Consider the following 17632-nt stretch of genomic DNA (forward strand, 5'->3'; position numbering starts at 1 on the left):
TAATTGTAAAGAATCCTTCTCATGGGAAAATGGATTTGTTTTGATTTTTTTTCTAAAACATAATAGAGGTACTGTATGTAATTTTAAAAATTAGACATTGGAGGGAACTGGACTTTAATGAAAAGAAAATACATGGTCCTGATTAACAAGTATAGAATGATGCAACATACTGCATTGGAAATACTGAAGGACAATTTTGAAAAATTGAATCAGAAGTTTAATAATAACAATGTCAATAACAATGTTTGCTTCTATGAATAGACAGTGTCTAAAAGATGTTAAGAAAGAAATGGAAGACTAGGAACAGGTTTTATCTGGCAGAGTTGACATGAAATATGGAAAAAAGTTGTTAAAATTAAAATGGAATTACAAATAATAAACTAAGAGCATACCTGACAATTGTTTTATATTAGATTTACAAAAGAGATTTTTTAAAAAGTTGGATGAATCTTGTGAGAAGGGGCAAAAAAGAAATGAAATCAAGTTCTACATTTCTTTAAAAAAACTAAAGATTAAGATTGCCAGAAGTACAATAAATAGCAGGAATATAAAGTTGGTTTATTTGATCAAGGTTAAAATATGTAATTTTTGATAACTCTGAATGGAATTTTGCTTACCTAATTTTTGATTACTCTGAATGGAATTTTGCTTACCTATAAGCAAAGCACGGTCATTGAAATGACCGTGCTTTGCTTATAGGTAAGCGATGGGGAACAGGATGGAGACCTCATTGTTTGTAAATTAAGAAATAAACTAAACAAAGTTGTTTGTACTTGTTGTGAAGTTGGAAGTCATTTCTCTTTTTTTAATTCTTATCTTTTCCTTTGTACTTTTTTAATCTCCTGTCCTCCTTTTCTAATCTCCTGTCTCTAATTTACTTCTTTAGTATATGTTTTTACTATTGCAATTATAATATTTAACAAAATTATTTTTTTAAAAGAACAAAAAATCTTTTTTCAAAATTCAAAGGTACAAAGGAACTTTATAGCAAACTTTATGGAGTAACTTCAAGCTTAATTTCTAAATCGAGCTGAGGTGGTGCAGTGGTTAGGGTGCAGTACTGCAGGGCACTTCAAGGTTGACTCAGCCTTCCATCCTTCTGAGGTGGATGAAATGAGGACCCAGACTGTGGGGGCGATATGCAGAGGGCTGAAAGCCCTATGAAGCGGTATATAAGTCTAACTGCTATTACTATCTATTTTTTTTAAAAAAACTTAATATTTGTGGTGTGTGGGTGTGGGTGATTTAGTTTACAAACTTTCCCATGTCCTTTCCACTAGTCAGTGCAATGTATCATAATCTTAGAAACATAAAGCAAATACACAGGCTACATACACAAACTTATTTATTAGCAAAAATAAATTTATTCCACTAGGTCAAATAATTTGGGTAAACAGAGGCTTCTCGGATCATTTCCATGCAGCATGGTGGAATACAAAGTAAAGGCAGTAAACCAGTGGAATGGGACAACTTGACACAGTCAACTTGCCTCGGAATAACTCACTATGGGGACAATTCAACAACTCAATTTAAGTATTTAAAATAATTTTTCAAATATTTTCATTTTTATGATTCCCATTTCATTCTGTCCCTCTTTTTGCATCCTTTATTCCACCATTTCTTCAATATTAGTGTAACTCTTGTCCCATGGAGAGTTGCCCTGCAGCAAATTGGCCATGTTGTGTTGGCCATGCCAAGTTTTCCTAGAGCAGTGTTTCTCAACCTTGGCGACTTTCAGTCCTGTGGACTTCAACTCCCAGAATTCCCCCAGCCAGCTGGCTGGGGGAATTCTGGGAGTTGAAGTCCAAAGGACTGAAAGTCGCCAAGGTTGAGAAACACTGTCCTAGTTCCACAAACCAGCCACAGATGGCTCTAAAGAACTAAAAGCTAATCGAAAAGTCTTCTTTCCTGTTTAAAGTGGCTTCTTCAGTGTTCCATTACAAGGCAACCAGCATTATGGTACAGGAGAAAAAGACGAACAAGCAAATTTATTGTTATATCATACAAGATGGTTAGGACAATTTGTCTCTGCAATGACCTTTGAGGTAGACAGGCATAGAAATTCTGGGAAACAAAAGGCATATTTGTGAGATCATGTAATTAGTATCTGTATTAGCAAAGTGTATACTATACTTATAACACTTATTTATTGGGCAGTCAGTCTGTGGCACAAATATATGGCTTGATGATTGCCCATCCTTCAGCCCAACCTCAACCGCATTAGTTATGAAGCAAAATGTGACCAGCAAACCTCATAGAACAGTATGTTATTTCTTATTTAGTTAGAGTCAGAGATATATCTGATCAAGAAGGACATACTATCTAATCTTATAGGTCTACTCTGTGATTTTGGTTTTTTAGCCGTTACCTTCATCTGCATTTTACATTATAAGGAATGAAGAAGACATCATTATTATCACTATACTATAAACTGTCAAGTGGCAGATCTGATCACTAGAATACATTCTGGCTTCTAAGTGTCTTCATCACCATATTCTGTGTCCAGTGGTGGGATTCAGCCGGTTCGCACCTATTCAGGAGAACCGGTTGGTAACTTTCTAAACAGTTCAGAGAACCAGTTGTTGGAAGAAATCTTATTTTGTTTTTCCCCACTTTACAGGGCTGATCCTGTAAGGAAGGCAGGAAGGAAACATTCTGGTGTTGTTTCTAGTCTAATCTTTATTGCCCTGCTTACAGAAACTGCCTCTCCGGTTAACCCTTATGACATTGTAACAGCTAAGGTGAAGCGTCCATCGACCTGAGTGACGTTGAATTGGCCACACCCACCCAATCACAAAACCACCAAGCCACGCCTACCCTGCTGGTCATTAGGGCAGAGAACCGGTTGTTAAATTATTTGAATCCCACCACTGACTGTGTGAATGGAAGGGGGCTGTTCTCAGTTTTGCTCATAAAGGGAAAAGAAGGAATACATAGAGTTATTAGGAATATTAGAAGTATTGGAATGCTTCTATTATTTCTATTAATCCTTTGCATTTGGTAGATCATTTAAACTCCCTATTCTTGTCCAAGCACACATACGCTTATACATACACAGTTTATACTAGATGGTACCAACTATATTAGGACTTGAAGAACTGTGAAATTAATTTTTGAGGCAATACACAGTTTTTGAGAATAATATATTCCTATGTTCCATGAGAGTAGAAGAATTTATTCCTACTCTAGCTATTAAAATCTGACTAAAAAGCTCACTGGATTATAACCTCTTAAACAGATGATAGCCAAGAAGAATTAACAGGATTTTTAAGAATAGTTTTTCAAACTTACGGTTCCTGAATAAATTAATAGTTTGATACTACAATTACGCTAACAGACAAGAAACAAGGCAAATGGCAGCATTATTTTTACCACAAAGTCTATGCACCGAAAGACATTTACATCATTTGAATGAAAATCTACTCATGCAACCATTAAACAAACAAAATATAATTCCGGTGTTTATTGTCACCTGTAAACAACCATAAGAGAATGCAATGGCAATTTACAATACAAGAAATATCTTGTTACATCAAAAAGCTGTATTTCAAAACTCTCAGAATTTTTTTTTCTCTACAACATGGAACCAGACAGTTCTGAGCTAATATGATACCTGAAAAAGTCTATAGCGTTTCTCATTTAGTGCAAATATGATTTATAGTTAAGTCTTTGATCCACAGATCATAAGATTTTAATCGGGGGTAGTAATTTCAATGACCCTTCATTTCTCTGTTGTAACCATACTATTACTTCAGACACATAGTCATATGGCACATAATTGTTAGAAAGCCATTGTACCAAGGGAAGCCTTAAGTATTCTTCAGCATTAAATGATATGACAGAGTTCATATCATTTGAAATACTACAGTCTAATTAAATTTAGTCTAGGCCAGTGTTTCTCAACCTCAACAAGCTGGTTAGTGAAATCTGGAAGGTGAAGTCCAGACAGCAAGTTCCTGAGGTTGAGAAATATTCTATTGGCAGCAGGACCAGGTGTACAAAGAAATTTGTGGCTGAATGATGGATCCAGACCAGCAAAATCTCTCCCGAGGAAGGAGAGATTGTTGAGATAATCCATGTGACTCCATGTGAGTAGATCAGAGGCTACACTTATTTCATGGTCAACTTATGAGTTGAGTGGCTGAGAATTGAGGAATAGTTAACTATCAGGCTCATACTTGTAACACAGCCTTTTGAACCCTGCCTGACCCTAATTTCTTAATCATTTTTTGGATTATTTCTTTTATTGTCCTGAAAATATTTGCTGTATTCATTGAGTGAGTTGCCTTCTCCTTGGAGAAAGATGCTTTAAATGTGATTTTAAAGGCTCTGGAAAAAATATTGATTTTTTGATTAAACGGAAAAAGATGTATAGAATATGATTTTGGAATGGTAACAAGGATTAAAAGTCCAGATAGACTTGGCATTACAATTCCGAATTAATTAGAAAAAAAAATTCTTGTCAGAATTGTCAATTGTTTGGGCTTTTTAAAGAAGAAACATGATAATGGGACCTTGAAGGTTTGACATCAGAGGAAGCTAGAGAATAATACATTCATTTTGTTAACAAGGAAATAAATAATGTAACAACAAACTTTAATGCATGTTTTCGAATATTGGTCTTCAAAGTTTTTGATATGTGGGAACATGGGACAATGAAGTTAGACAAGAAGAATCAGCTACAACGGATAAGTATGAAATTAATTAGACTGAAGACTTAATTGTGTCAAAAAGATATACTGAATATGCAAATGAAACTGGATATTTCACTGCGAGAGGATATACATTTAAATCAGCAAAAATAACTTTTTCTTACTGAACTTACAAAAGAGATCTGTTAAAGTCTTGAAGGACATTATGAGAAATGATTTTAAAAAGGCCAAACGTTATTTACTGGTTATACAAAAGGAATCTTTTAAAGTTACAAATATTATTGGATTAAAAAAAGATGTACAGAAAATAAACTCTAGGACTATATTTAAAGGGGTTAAAACTTAAGGTTGTTAAGTTTTCTTCCTACTTGTAATTCTTAAGATTATTTGGAAAAAAAAATAGAGAAATACAGGTCATTTCACCTACCTGACATCAGCATTATAGATCCTAACTAATGGATTAAATTGTTCCAGATCTCAAAGCACGCTAAATATGATCCTAAAATCCATGGCTTTCTCTGATCTTAGTCAAATGAGAAATCCAATCCCTGATGAGCTGAAAAAATGTAAGAAATTGAGGGATGATAGCGATTAATTCCCTTCAGGTGTTTCGTCAAGATACTACCTTTTAGACTAGTTTATTTCAAAATACCAAAGCAGGATTGAAAATGAAGCTGAATAAATCTATTAGTATTTCTCAATAGCCAAAATGGAAAATGTATTTGAGGATTTATTCCTCTTTAATTTCTATTAGGGTTACCAGGAAAAACAGATATTCCAAGAGTAATATCAATACATATTTCTTGTAGATTTTAAATACTCATACAAGTAGTCTGCATCAATTTTGTTGTCATCTATCATCCATTATAATCAATAGATCTATCTATCTATCTATCTATCTATCTATCTATCTATCTATCTATCTATCTATCTATCATCTGTGACAGAAGATTAAATTTGAGGAGAGATATCTGACAATCAGGTAAGATTTGTACATGAGATTTGAATCACAAACTATTGAAACCTACTCATATTAGCTCTCTTGGACTGGATAAAGTTTCAAAAGGCACTTGTATAAAGATGAATATCCACCTACAAAGACAACGTGACCCGACAAATGCGCGCACGACAAAACTGCGCCGACAAAACTGCGGCGGTAAAACCGCGATGTCATCAACGCACCGACAGAAGCACGATTTAAGTTAAGGTAAGGGTTAAGTTTAGGGTTAGGTTTAGGGTTAGGTTTAGAGCATGCTTCTGTCGGTGCGCTGTTGTCAGCGCGCTTCAGCGCTCATTCAGCAGCGTGGTTTAGAACTCACGGTTCTGTCACCGCGGTTTAGTCGGGCGCGCTTTTGTCGGTCGCCCTTTTGTCAGTGAACCCAAAGACAGCAGGTGACAAACCAAGATAAAAGTAGCACTCTGGGGGGGAAAGTCAGTTTCTGAAGAATGCACCTTCAATAATATCTTCCTGTGCTACATATTTTTCCATTTTTCTAAATGCCAGGAGGAGTCACTTTCCTCCTAGTGTAGGGGTGGACAACTATGGCAAATTTACAATCTGTAGTTTTCAACTCCCAGAATTCCTGAGCTGGCCAGGCGGGCTTAGGAATTCTGGGAGTTAAAGTCCAAAGGGTGTAAAGTTGCCATAGTTGTTTGTTGTCATCCTAGGGTAATGGCACCAGGTTTAACTGCAATAAATAGGAATTTGCAATGTTTTATTAGACATCCAAGTGTATAAATTGTCTTCTACCTTTTAAAGTCTTATCATTCTTCCCCAGTGAAAAAAAAATCTTGCTAGATTAACTTTTTATCTGATTTATCAATAACTTTTTTTTTCTTTTTAAACAAGACTAGGCTATTTCTTTCCACACCGAAGCAGCTCAGAAACAACTGGAAAGTAATCCTCAGCAATCAAACTTAATAGCCAAAAAAAATCCTTAGAGGTCCTGATTAATTCCCTCTCCTCCAGAACTCTTTCCAGTTGAATGCAGGTACCCCAACAGGGATAATTCTAATGATTTCAAAAATAACCAATTAACGGCTCAGGGAGTGATAGCTGCACTCCTAAAAATGCATCTTTGCTTTCACTTCTTCTCTCCTATTAAGTAAAATATGAAGACACAGATCACCTGGTTAAAAAACTAGAACAGATGTAAGTTTACAGCAGGGGTGTCAAACTGGTGTCTGCCAGCCGGATGCATCATATTTAAGCCACGGCCGCCCCAGCTCCGTGAAGAAAGAAATGTTGCAACATGTCACACAGGGGTGGGTTTCAACCGGTTCGTGGCGGTCCCTGCGAACCGGTTGGTCGGCGAACCCGGAAGTAAGTAACTTCCGGGAACGGCGAAGGGCCCAGCCGCCTGCCCACGCTCCTTACCCGGTTTTGACGAGTTCTGCGCTTCCACGCATGCGCAGGACGCATACAGCGCCTGCGCGATCCTCCAGGAGCAGCTGGAGCATCGCACAGATGCTAGTACGCATGCGCCGCCGGCCCCGTTCCAACCGAACCGGTTGGAACGGGGCGAGAAACCCACCCCTGATGTCACAAGACAGTAACATGAAGCGGCAAGCTTGACACCCATAGTTTACAGAGTAAGATAGAAGAGGGTAATGACATCAGAGAGGTGAAGCTACCAGGATATGGAGAGAAAGACAAAAGGCAGAGTGAAAGAAACTTAGCAGCTAGTAAAAACTGCTAAACCGATCTATCTATTCGACTGCACAGTTTTGACCTGGACTTGTTGCCAGCCGCTTTCAATTCTTTACACTATGAGTTCAAGTTCAAAACCCTCAAGGGCTTTTGTCTTCCGTCATCTGATCAAGGGAAGAAGCTGGGCTGCATGAGAAATACAGGCAAAAGCACTACCGTAAGTATATTCCACGCAGGAATCATGCAGAAGGGCGAGCAAACGCCTTCAATTTATATTTTAGAAAGGTATGGAAGAGAGATTGAGAACTTAATTCTTTTCTGTTTGCTTGATTACCACTGTCTGCAAACAACACCATAGAGCTGGTTTTACTAAGGATAGTTTTATAATGGCACAGAAGCTTTGGAAAAGAGATTAAAAGTGTTCAAGAGATCTTCCAGCACAATATTTTAGGCTGCTCGTATACTAAGTTTCTTCACAATGTTATAGGGTTTGGACCAGAGGTGTGTTCCTACCGGTTCGCACCGGTTCGGTAGAACCGGTTCATCAAATCTACCGGACCGGTTAGAAGAGGTTCCACCAGTGGATACGGAAAGCAGGCCACACCTACAGAAGAGGTTCCAAAAATTTTTGAAACCCACCACTGGTTTGGACATATCTCAAGAGACAAGGCACAAAGATTTCAGAAGTACCACTTTGTTGCTGGTCCTAAACTCATCATGCTTCCCCCCCCCCCAAAAAAAATAGCAACAGTATTTGCATTATGTTCTGGCTGTCGAAAAGACGATTGTACTACATTTATCTAATAAGATCTGAATACTTTCTGCTTATTAATCCTTTCCCGCCATCACAAACCAAGAACCATAAAGAGCCCGATTCCTCGGACAATCAGCCTGTCACCATGTGCTCTGAAATATGACCCCATGCCCCTTTTGGCACTACACTTAGCTATTTTATTCTGATACAGAATCACAAATATATACAAATGATCTAGCAACTGTGACAATAAGACTTGCCTGTCCACTAGGTGCTCTTCCATATATATAGAAATAGCAATTTCCATGCATTTTAAGAGATCTACTAGTATACTCTACTAATTTGCACCCTTCCCAACCAATATATAATCTGTGTATTTTTGCATCTGTGCATATTCGGTAGAGGAATAGTTAGCTTAGAGAAAGATCACCGAATCAAGCTGATATGCACATACCCCTTCCATTACCTAATGGATCCTTCAATTTCATGTCAATGAGTAGCCTAACCGGGCCTTCCGGTAATTCATGCGCATACGGAAGAAGGTGTACATGCCCAACAGGCAGACAGAAGAAAGCAAATACAAGAGAACACACAAGCTCACATCCAACCGGGAGAAACCCATTCCCAGGATATAAATCCACTGGTTTCTCTTCGAAGTATTCTCCTTTTCCACTTGGAAGCCAGAGAACTGTCTGGCTCCCAAATTCTTATGCCGCAGGGACTCTCTAATATAATCAAGTGAGCGCCGGGCCTCATTCTCCATCAGGAACAGCCGGGTGTCCCTCTTAGCCCGCCTCTCCCTGATGCTAATCTGTCTTGCCAGCTTCAAGGCTTTGCTCTTAAAACGCTGCTCACTAAATGTATCAAGATCAACAATATCCTCCACCATTTCTTTTGCCTTTGTGCTCATCTTGACAATGCTTGGTTTATGCAACTCCGGAGAACCAGGTTTTCCCAAATCAAATTTCTTCTTTCCTACTTTCCCAGCCTCCTTTTGATTATCTTGGTCGCCCTCTTCTCCTCTTCCTCCCCCTTCTAGCTTCCACTCAGCTTCGTCGTTTTGCTGAGCAACACTTCGGCCACTTCTTGTCTGAGGCTCCAGGGGAGAATCCAGGTAAATATTTTTTCCAGAAAAATGCCATTTGAGAAACATCAAGACACGATTCTCATCCCACATAGACTTTTCCCCATCCTGCAGAGAACTGTCAGTTGAGGTGTGATGGCATGAAGGGCAGAAGCTTTTGGGAGGCCACTGGATCTTGGGAAATTTGGGATCATCACTTGTTGTACCTGAACAAAAAAAAAATGGGGAAAAAATCTTACTATCATGTTATTCAAATAATATTCTCACACACATGAACATTCACAAGTTACTTAGTCTCTAAGCAGTTTGACTTGTGCCTAATTAATTACTGCCTTCGGTACCTTATTGTTAAAAAGGCACTTGAGAGACCGCCTTCTGCTGATCACCTCCCTCCAACCGATTAGATCGCACAGACTGGGCCTCCTCCGAACCCCATCTGCCAGTCAATGTCGACTGGCGACTACACGGAGGAGAGCCTTTTCTGTTGCAGCTCCGACCCTGTGGAACGACCTCCCCGTCGAGATCCGTACCCTCACCACCATCCAGACCTTCCGCACAGCCCTCAAGACCTGGCTCTCCCATCAGGCCTGGGGATAGGTTCCCAATTTACCCGCCCGAGTGTTGACTGTTGAATGCAAGTTGTGTTTTATTATTTTCTTCTGTTCACATATTGTTTGTCTTTTGATATTGCACCCCCTTCCTTGTGATTGTAAGCCGCCCTGAGTCCCCTCAGGAAAAGGGCGGCCTATAAATCCTAATAAAATGTCTAAAATGTCTAAAAAAAAATTAAAATGCTTCTTTATGATGGACATTTACGAAGCCAGAAAACATAACTCATTATTCCCTTTTGCTAGTATTAGGTATCATTTATATTGATTATTATATTGCATTAGCTAATTTCCTACAATGATGTTGGTGGATATGGTGTACAATTTTATTTATCTGTACTCCACTTAATTATAAACATACCTGAAATAAAACCACTACTGTATACTGATTTGCTTTAAAAACTGATCAATGTTTATTCTTTTTCAAAAACTGAAAAGATAACCTAAAGAAGATGTCTCTAAAAATTTATGGAAATAGTTAGCTAATGCTTTCAACAATTTTTACTATGTTTTCAGTAACTGTGACATAAAATATTAAGAGAAGTAGGCATCAAAATATTAACACTGCTTTTTCATAAAAAACATGTTGACAATGAAACAGGTTTGAAGAGAAAATAAAAATATTCCCTTCATTAGTTTGAAAGCAATGCAAACTTTTGAACTCCCTGGTTCTTAGCCAAGAAAACATTTCTACCGCAAAATTGCTTCAATAATCCATCTCCAGATAAGGATGTAAAATCTTGGATGAAAAAAAAAACAGACAAAAATAACCTTATTTATTCACTTGTTATTACAAGTCTTCCAATATTTTCTTTGCTCCAATTCAATCAATTTCCAAATTTAATAAAAAATAGAAAATACAATATTAAAATTCCACATCATCCATTCCATCTAAGCGGGGCTGGATATCAATCAACAGCCCCAGGCCTGCCGGAACAGCCAGGTTTTGGCGGCTTTACGGAAGGCCGGGAGAGTGGTAAGGGTCCGGATCTCTGCGGGTAGATCATTCCACAGGGCTGACGCAGCAACAGAGAAGGCCCTCCCCCGGGGAGCCGCCAGCCGGCATTGTCCAGTTGATGGCACCTGGAGGAGGCCCAACCTGTGTGATCTTGTTGGTCGTTGGGAGGTAAGCGGCAGGAGGTGGTCTCTCAGGTAGCCAGGTCCTAAACCATGTAGGGCTTTAAAAGTAATGACTAGCACCTTGAAGCGCGTCCGGAGACCAATGGGGAGCCAGTGCAGCTCACGGAGGATAGGTGTAACATGGGTGTATCTAGATACACCCCATATCGCTCGTGCGGCTGCGTTCTGGACCAGCTGTAGTCTTCGAACACTCTTCAGGGGCAGCCCCATGTAGAGCGCGTTACAGTAATCCAGTCTTGAGGTGACGAGGGCATGAGTGACTATTTGAAGTTGGCTGAAGGTGCTGTCCTGTCCTGTACAACTTTATGGGCTTCACTGCTGACCTAGAAATGCAAACTGGAATATTGTGTCTGTAATCCCTACACATATATGCATAATTCTAGTCCAGGGGTGGGTTTCAGGCGGTTTGCGGCGGTCCCCGCGAACCGGTTGGTCGGCGAACCCGGAAGTAAGTAACTTCCGGGAACGCCGAAGGATCCACCCGCCCGTCCGCATTTCTTACCCAGTTTTGACGAGTTCTGCGCTTCCACGCATGCGCAGAACGCATACAGCGCCTGCGCGATCCTCCAGGAGCAGCTGGCGCATCACACAGGCGCTAGTACGCATGCGTGCACTGTGCGCGTGCACGAAGATGCCGCCGGCCCCATTCCAACCGAACCGGTTGGAACGGGGCGAGAAACCCACCCCTGTTCTAGTCCCACAACAAAAGCAAGCAACTTCCAAAATTTAAATTATAGGACCCACCTAAGGGGTGGGGGGAAATGGCTGCCGCAGATCATCATCATTGCCACCACTTGGAAATAGTACTATTTTTACTGACAAAAGTAAAACTGCTTGCTTCTATCTTACAAATGAATCTGCTTTCCTTGGTGCCGGGTTTTTTTTTAAAGCACCATGTAGATTACCTAACACCTGACTTGCCTTTGCCAAAAGTGAACCACTACAGTAAGAACTTTAAGCAGTTAAAATCCCAGCCCTTGAGTCAAGATAAGCAGAGGTCATATTTGATAAGAGTACAACAAACCATTAAACTGGTTTATTTTGTTTTAGTGCCACATAGTGTTTTCCTTTTTCTATTTTTGTTCGATGGTTTTAGACGCCATTCAAAGTTGCTTTGTTTGAGTTGGATGGCCATATAAATGTTTTAAATAAGCAAAGGTAAATAAATAAAGTTTTACCTCCCCCAAATTTAGGACATGCCAAGGTTAGGGCCTGCCAATAGGGCATGCCAAGGATAACCAGTTTTTATCATTTCTTTCTAAGTATCTGATATTTGAAATACACCCAATTATATCAGGTCAACCTTCTATCTCTAACTATACAGGAAAACGAACGTGACCTTTACAAACATATGCAAGAACTTTTATTTAGGCAAAAAGGACTGAAATAGTTTTTTTAAGTCCAGAGCAACTCCATAGACTATAAGAAGGAAAAGAAGGTGCAGCAGGGTGAGTTATGATAAATGCAGGTAAGCATTCTACGTGACCCGACAAAAGGGCGAACGTCAAAACTGCGCCCGACTAAACCGCGTTGCTAAAACTGCGAGGTCATCAACGCCGCGACAACAGCACGGAGACAACAGTGCGGAGACAGAAGGGCGCCTTACAATAGCGCGGAGACAGAAAGCCGATTTAACTTAAGGTAAGGGTTAGGTTTAGGGTTAGGTTTAGGGTTAGGTTAAGGGTTAGGTTTAGGGTTAGATTAAGGGTTAGGTTTAGGGTTAGGTTAAGGGTTAGGTTTAGGGTTAGGTTAAGGGTTAGGTTTAGCATTACATTTAGTGTTACGTTTAGCGTTAGGGATTAGGTTTAGTTTTACAGCGCGCTTCTGTCTCCGCGCTGTTGTCGGCGCGATTCAGCGCTCATTCGTCGGAGCGCTTTAGAACACACGGTTTTATCACCGCGGTTTAGTTGGGCGCGGTTTTGTCGTTCGCCCTTTTGTCGGTGAACCAGCATTCTATATGGAGAATCTGCTGAGAACAATAAAGAAAGATCCATATTGTGGAAACATCTTGTGGATATTTGAAATCATAACATCACAGTTTTAGTAAATGCTTGCAATACAGAATTGGCTCCCTACAGTCATGGGACGATTTCCCTATTGTCAGTAGATATGCCATCAACATTCCCTTGGACTGCTGACAGTCCAAAGCATTTAAGAGACTGACTTTAACAGGCATCTATTAAAGGAGAAATTCTGAAGAGGATTTAGGGTGTTTAGTGGCTGTTATTTACCCTGGGTTTGAAGGAATAAATGTATGGGGGGGTGTCTGCGTAAAGAGAATAAGAAAATATGCCTCAGAAGATCAGAGATTAAGTCCCTAGGGATAGACAAAGAGGGTGGGAAAACCCAAGAGGAACAAAGAGTAAATAACTCCTTTGATTCCCTGGCTTGGTCAATGAGTCCCTTCTACTTTCTCCTCTCACAATCATCTGTCAAGGGGAGTCACCTACTCCTCCCCCTGTCAGGGAAAACAGCACTGTAGAACAAGGGATTGCATCTGTCTCTGAGAAGCACAGCATTTGGGCAGCAGTCCTGGAGGAAGGTCCTCTCAAGGCACGTGTCAGCCTTTAGAAGCCCCCAGTGGAAAAGATGAAGAAGATTTAGGAGCTAAGTCTCTGGTTCAAAACCACCAGCTGCTGACTCCTTTCTGACAACAAGAATCCGTCTGACCCTTCCTGCCCTCTTCCGATCCAAATATTCTTCACTGATTTTTTATTTTTTTGTTGTTATGGCAGGCAGGGGTTAACTCACAATGCTCTCGCCTACAATACTTTAAGGGGAATTCCTCCTTTTGTAGGGAAGAAGAGGGTAGTTTCCTTCAGCATGGTGGGTGGTGAGGTTTTGTTTTCAAGTTGCAGTGTCCTCAGGGCAGCTGAAGGACTCTGCAAGCCAGAAATATATAGCCTCTCGGGCCTAATCGAGTTTGTAAGGAAAGTACTCTGAGAAAGAAAAGTTATTTATTTTGTTTTAGAGTCGGTGGAAGAGCTGCAGCATGTAGACTCAGTCAAATAAAAACGATCTCTGTCTGTGTGTTTCAAAAATGCTTCCATTTATAATTGGAACTATTTATATCAGAGGTTTTCAAACTTGGCAACTTTAAGACTTGTGGACTTCAACTCCCAGAATTCTCCAGAAATCTGGGAGTTGAAGTCCACAAGTCTTAAAGTTGCCATGTTTCAGGGGTGAGTTCCTGCCAGTTCTAACCTCTTCTATCGAAGAGGTTCCACAAATCTACAGTGCCGTTTAGAACCAGTTCCAGCTCCCTCGCCCCTTCCGTCCACACATCATCAAGATGAAGAGCGAGAGGAGGAATTCTGGGAGTTGAAGTCCACAAGTCTTAAAGCTGTCAAGTTTGAACACCCCTGGTTTTTTTTTTTCTAAAGAGTTAAGGATGCAAGGGTCTTGTAATTTGACAGCTTTAAGACTTGCATGCTTCAAATGCCAGAGTTTCTGAGCCAACATTTTGGTTGCTAAGCAAGAGCATTGTTAAGTGAGTTTCATCACATTTTACAAGTTGGCCATGCCCACTCAGTCGCATGGCTAACAAGCCACTCCCACCAGTCACATGACCAGCAAGCCACTCCCACAAAGCAGGCCACACCTACAGAAGAGGTTCTAAAATTTTTGAAACCCACCACTCCCATGTTTTATATGCCCTGGATTTATATCAACAAATAATATCTCCCTTAATCGGGTCTTGACTGCAAACTAACAAAAAAAAAAAAGAGACAAGGAAGCTTCTCATATCAAGAACGCTGATCACTTTTAGTTTGCACCATCACAATACAGAATCAATTGGCCACTGCCTATTCTTTTATTCAGATCTCAGCATTACAACAATACATCCAGGAGAGGTGAGATGGCTATTAAAAAGGCCAGTGCATCTTGGAAGGTAACTGCATTAAAGTGTAGAATGAAAAGGTAGCCAACCAGTTCTAGAAACAAGCTATTACAGATACTCCCCGACTCACAACCATTCATTTAGGGGGTCATCCGAAGTTAGAAGGGCACTGAAAAAAGTGATTTGTGGTAGTTGAAGCATCCGTACGGTCACATGATCAAAATTTGGATGCTTGGCAATGTATTTATGGCGGTTGCAATGTCCTGGGATCATGTGGTCACCTTTGGCAACCTAGAGCCGAGGTGGCGCAGTGGTTAGAGTGCAGTACTGCAGGCCACTTCAGCTGACTGTTATCTGCAGTTCAGCAGTTCTAATCTCACCGGCTCAGGGTTGACGCAGCCTTCCATCCTTCCGAGGTGGGTGAAATGAGGACCCAGACTGTGGGGGCAATATGCTGACTCTGTAAACCGCTTAGAGAGGGCTGAAAGCCCTATGAAGCGGTATATAAGTCTAACTGCTATTGCTATTCTGACCAAGTCAATGGAGAAGCCAGATTCACTTTGCAACCATGTTACTAACATAACAACTGCAGTGATTCACTTAACGACTGTGGCAAGAAAGATTGTAAGATGGGGCAAAACTCATTTAATTGTCTTGCTTAGCAGTGGAAATATGGGGCTCAGCTGTGGTCATAAGTGAAGACTACCTATATTCAATTTCCCCAACACATATTCAACATCAGTTGTCTTCAAGGAGAGTTACAGGCCAATGCTTAAACGTTTTCATATTTGACATTTCCTAATGGCGAGAGCAATCAACCAATGGAATGGCTTGCCTCCAGACGTTGCCATGCTCCATCACTGGAGGCTTTCAAAAACAGATTGGACAGTCATTTGTCTGAATTGGTACAGGGTCTCCTGCTTGAGCAGGGGGTTGGAATGGAAGATCTCCAACGTCCCTTGCAACTCAGTTATTCTATGTTCTATGAGATGGAACTCAGTCAGAACATGCAGCTGTCTTTGCTTACCAACCACTTACTCAGCAGACATTTGACCATATGATGGGTGTTGGAAATAAGAGACTTATAGCTGGTCCTTGAAGTTGCAACTACTTGTAGAGTCCCTGCAGTTATATGATTGCAATTTGGGCACTTAGAAGCCACCACACATTTACAAGCCGAGGTGGCGCAGTGGTTAGGGTGCAGTACTGCAGGCCAATTCAGCTGACTGCTATCTGCAGTTCGGCAGTTCAAATCTCACCGGCTCAAAGGTTGACTCAGCCTTCCATCCTTCCGAGGTGGGTGAAATGAGGACACAGACTGTGGGGGCGATATGCTGACTCTGTAAAACCGCTTAGAGAGGGCTGAAAGCCCTATGAAGCAGTATATAAGTCTAACTGCTATTGCTATTGCTACAAAGGTTGTAGCATCCCACACTCACAGGATTGCCATTTGCAACCTTCATAGTCAGCTTCTGATATCCAAAGTCAATGGAGAAGATTAAAGTCCACCCTCAATCATGGAAGCTCACTGTGTGAGCTTGTTCTCTTTCTTCACAGCTTACCTCCAAGGACCATTCTTCTGAGGCAAATCCAACCACCAAGTAAGCTTGTGGAAAGCTATCTATTGCTATGGGAACAGGATATCTGCTGGTTAAAATGGTCAAAAGGTAGGCTGCCAGGAGCAGAATCCTCACCTGCCAAACGAGCGTTGACCCTGTTATGCCTTGACCAGAGCCAAAGGACGGCCTCATCCCGGGTCTTCACTTCATGCATAGACTCAGCTGCCATCGCTTCAAAGTGCTCTGCACACATCCTGCAGCCAAAGAAATTGTGGATGTAGCCTCTCATTGTAGGAAGAACTTCAGGTACGCCTGAGGGTGCTGAAAATTAAACCACAATTGTTAATAGCAATAGCAGTTAGACTTATATACCGCTTCATAGGGCTTTCAGCCCTCTCTAAGCGGTTTACAGAGTCAGCATATCGCCCCCAACAATCCGGGTCCTCATTTTACCCACCTCGGAAGGATGGAAGGCTGAGTCAACCCTGAGCCGGTGAGATTTGAACCGCCAAACTGCCGAACTAGCAGTCAGCTGAAGTAGCCTGCAGTACTGCACTCTAACCACTGCACCACCTCGGCTCGGTTCAAATGTGAGGGCAAGCATGACCTACTCACTAAGGTTTTGGATAAGGGCTGGTGAGATCAGGGTTATAGTCCATCTCCACCCAAGAAAGCTCATTGGGTTACCTTTGGGACTCTCACTCAGCATAAGTTTAAGCTATAGAATTGTTCTTGTGGTGTGTATGGTGGGGGGGAGAAAAATATGAGAAGGGAATGCAATTGGATTGAGGTCTTGGAGGGAAAATCTAGGATATAAATCTGATAAAAGATTTATCTCTGATAAATCTCTTCAGGCTGCCCCTGAAGAGTGTTCGGAGACTACAATTGGTGCAGAATGCAGCCGCACAAGCGATACTGAGTGTACCTAGGTACACCCATGTTACACCTATCCTCTGCGAGCTGCACTGGCTTCCCATCGGTCTCCGAATGCGCTTCAAGGTGCTGGTCGTTACCTTTAAAGCCCTACATGGCTTAGGACCTGGATACCTACGGGACCGCCTCCTGCCACATACCTCCCAGCGCCCAATAAGATCGCACAGGGCAGGCCTTCTCCGGGTACTGTCAGCTACACAATGCCGTCTGGCGGCTCCCCGGGGGAGAGCCTTCTCTGTTGCTGCCCCGGCCCTTTGGAACGAGCTACCCCCTGAGATCCGGACTCTCCCCACTCTCCTGGCCTTCCGTAAGTCTGTTGAGACCCGGCTGTTCCGGCAGGCCTGGGGCTGTTGAGCTTGACTGAACTTCAGCCCCATTATAACTGAATGCATGTTGTGTTTTCCTGTTTTA

At 41.3% G+C, this 17632-nt stretch overlaps 1 protein-coding gene across 1 annotated transcript in view; it reads right to left on the reverse strand.

Annotated features, from left to right (window-relative positions):
- Positions 1–8066: 8066 nt before the first annotated feature.
- QSOX1 (quiescin sulfhydryl oxidase 1) overlaps positions 8067–17632 on the reverse strand; it is an 82081-nt gene continuing 72515 nt past the window's right edge. Inside the window, exons 11-12 of the mRNA XM_032226623.1 lie at positions 16424–16609; positions 8067–9346 (exon numbers count right to left, since the gene is read on the reverse strand). Coding sequence (XP_032082514.1) covers positions 8541–9346; positions 16424–16609 — 992 coding nt within the window. The 3' untranslated portion in view covers positions 8067–8540. The remainder of the gene's footprint in view (positions 9347–16423; positions 16610–17632) is intronic.

The sequence above is a fragment of the Thamnophis elegans genome, chromosome 11, assembly GCF_009769535.1.
Source record: "Thamnophis elegans isolate rThaEle1 chromosome 11, rThaEle1.pri, whole genome shotgun sequence".
NCBI classification, from domain to species: domain Eukaryota; kingdom Metazoa; phylum Chordata; class Lepidosauria; order Squamata; family Colubridae; genus Thamnophis; species Thamnophis elegans.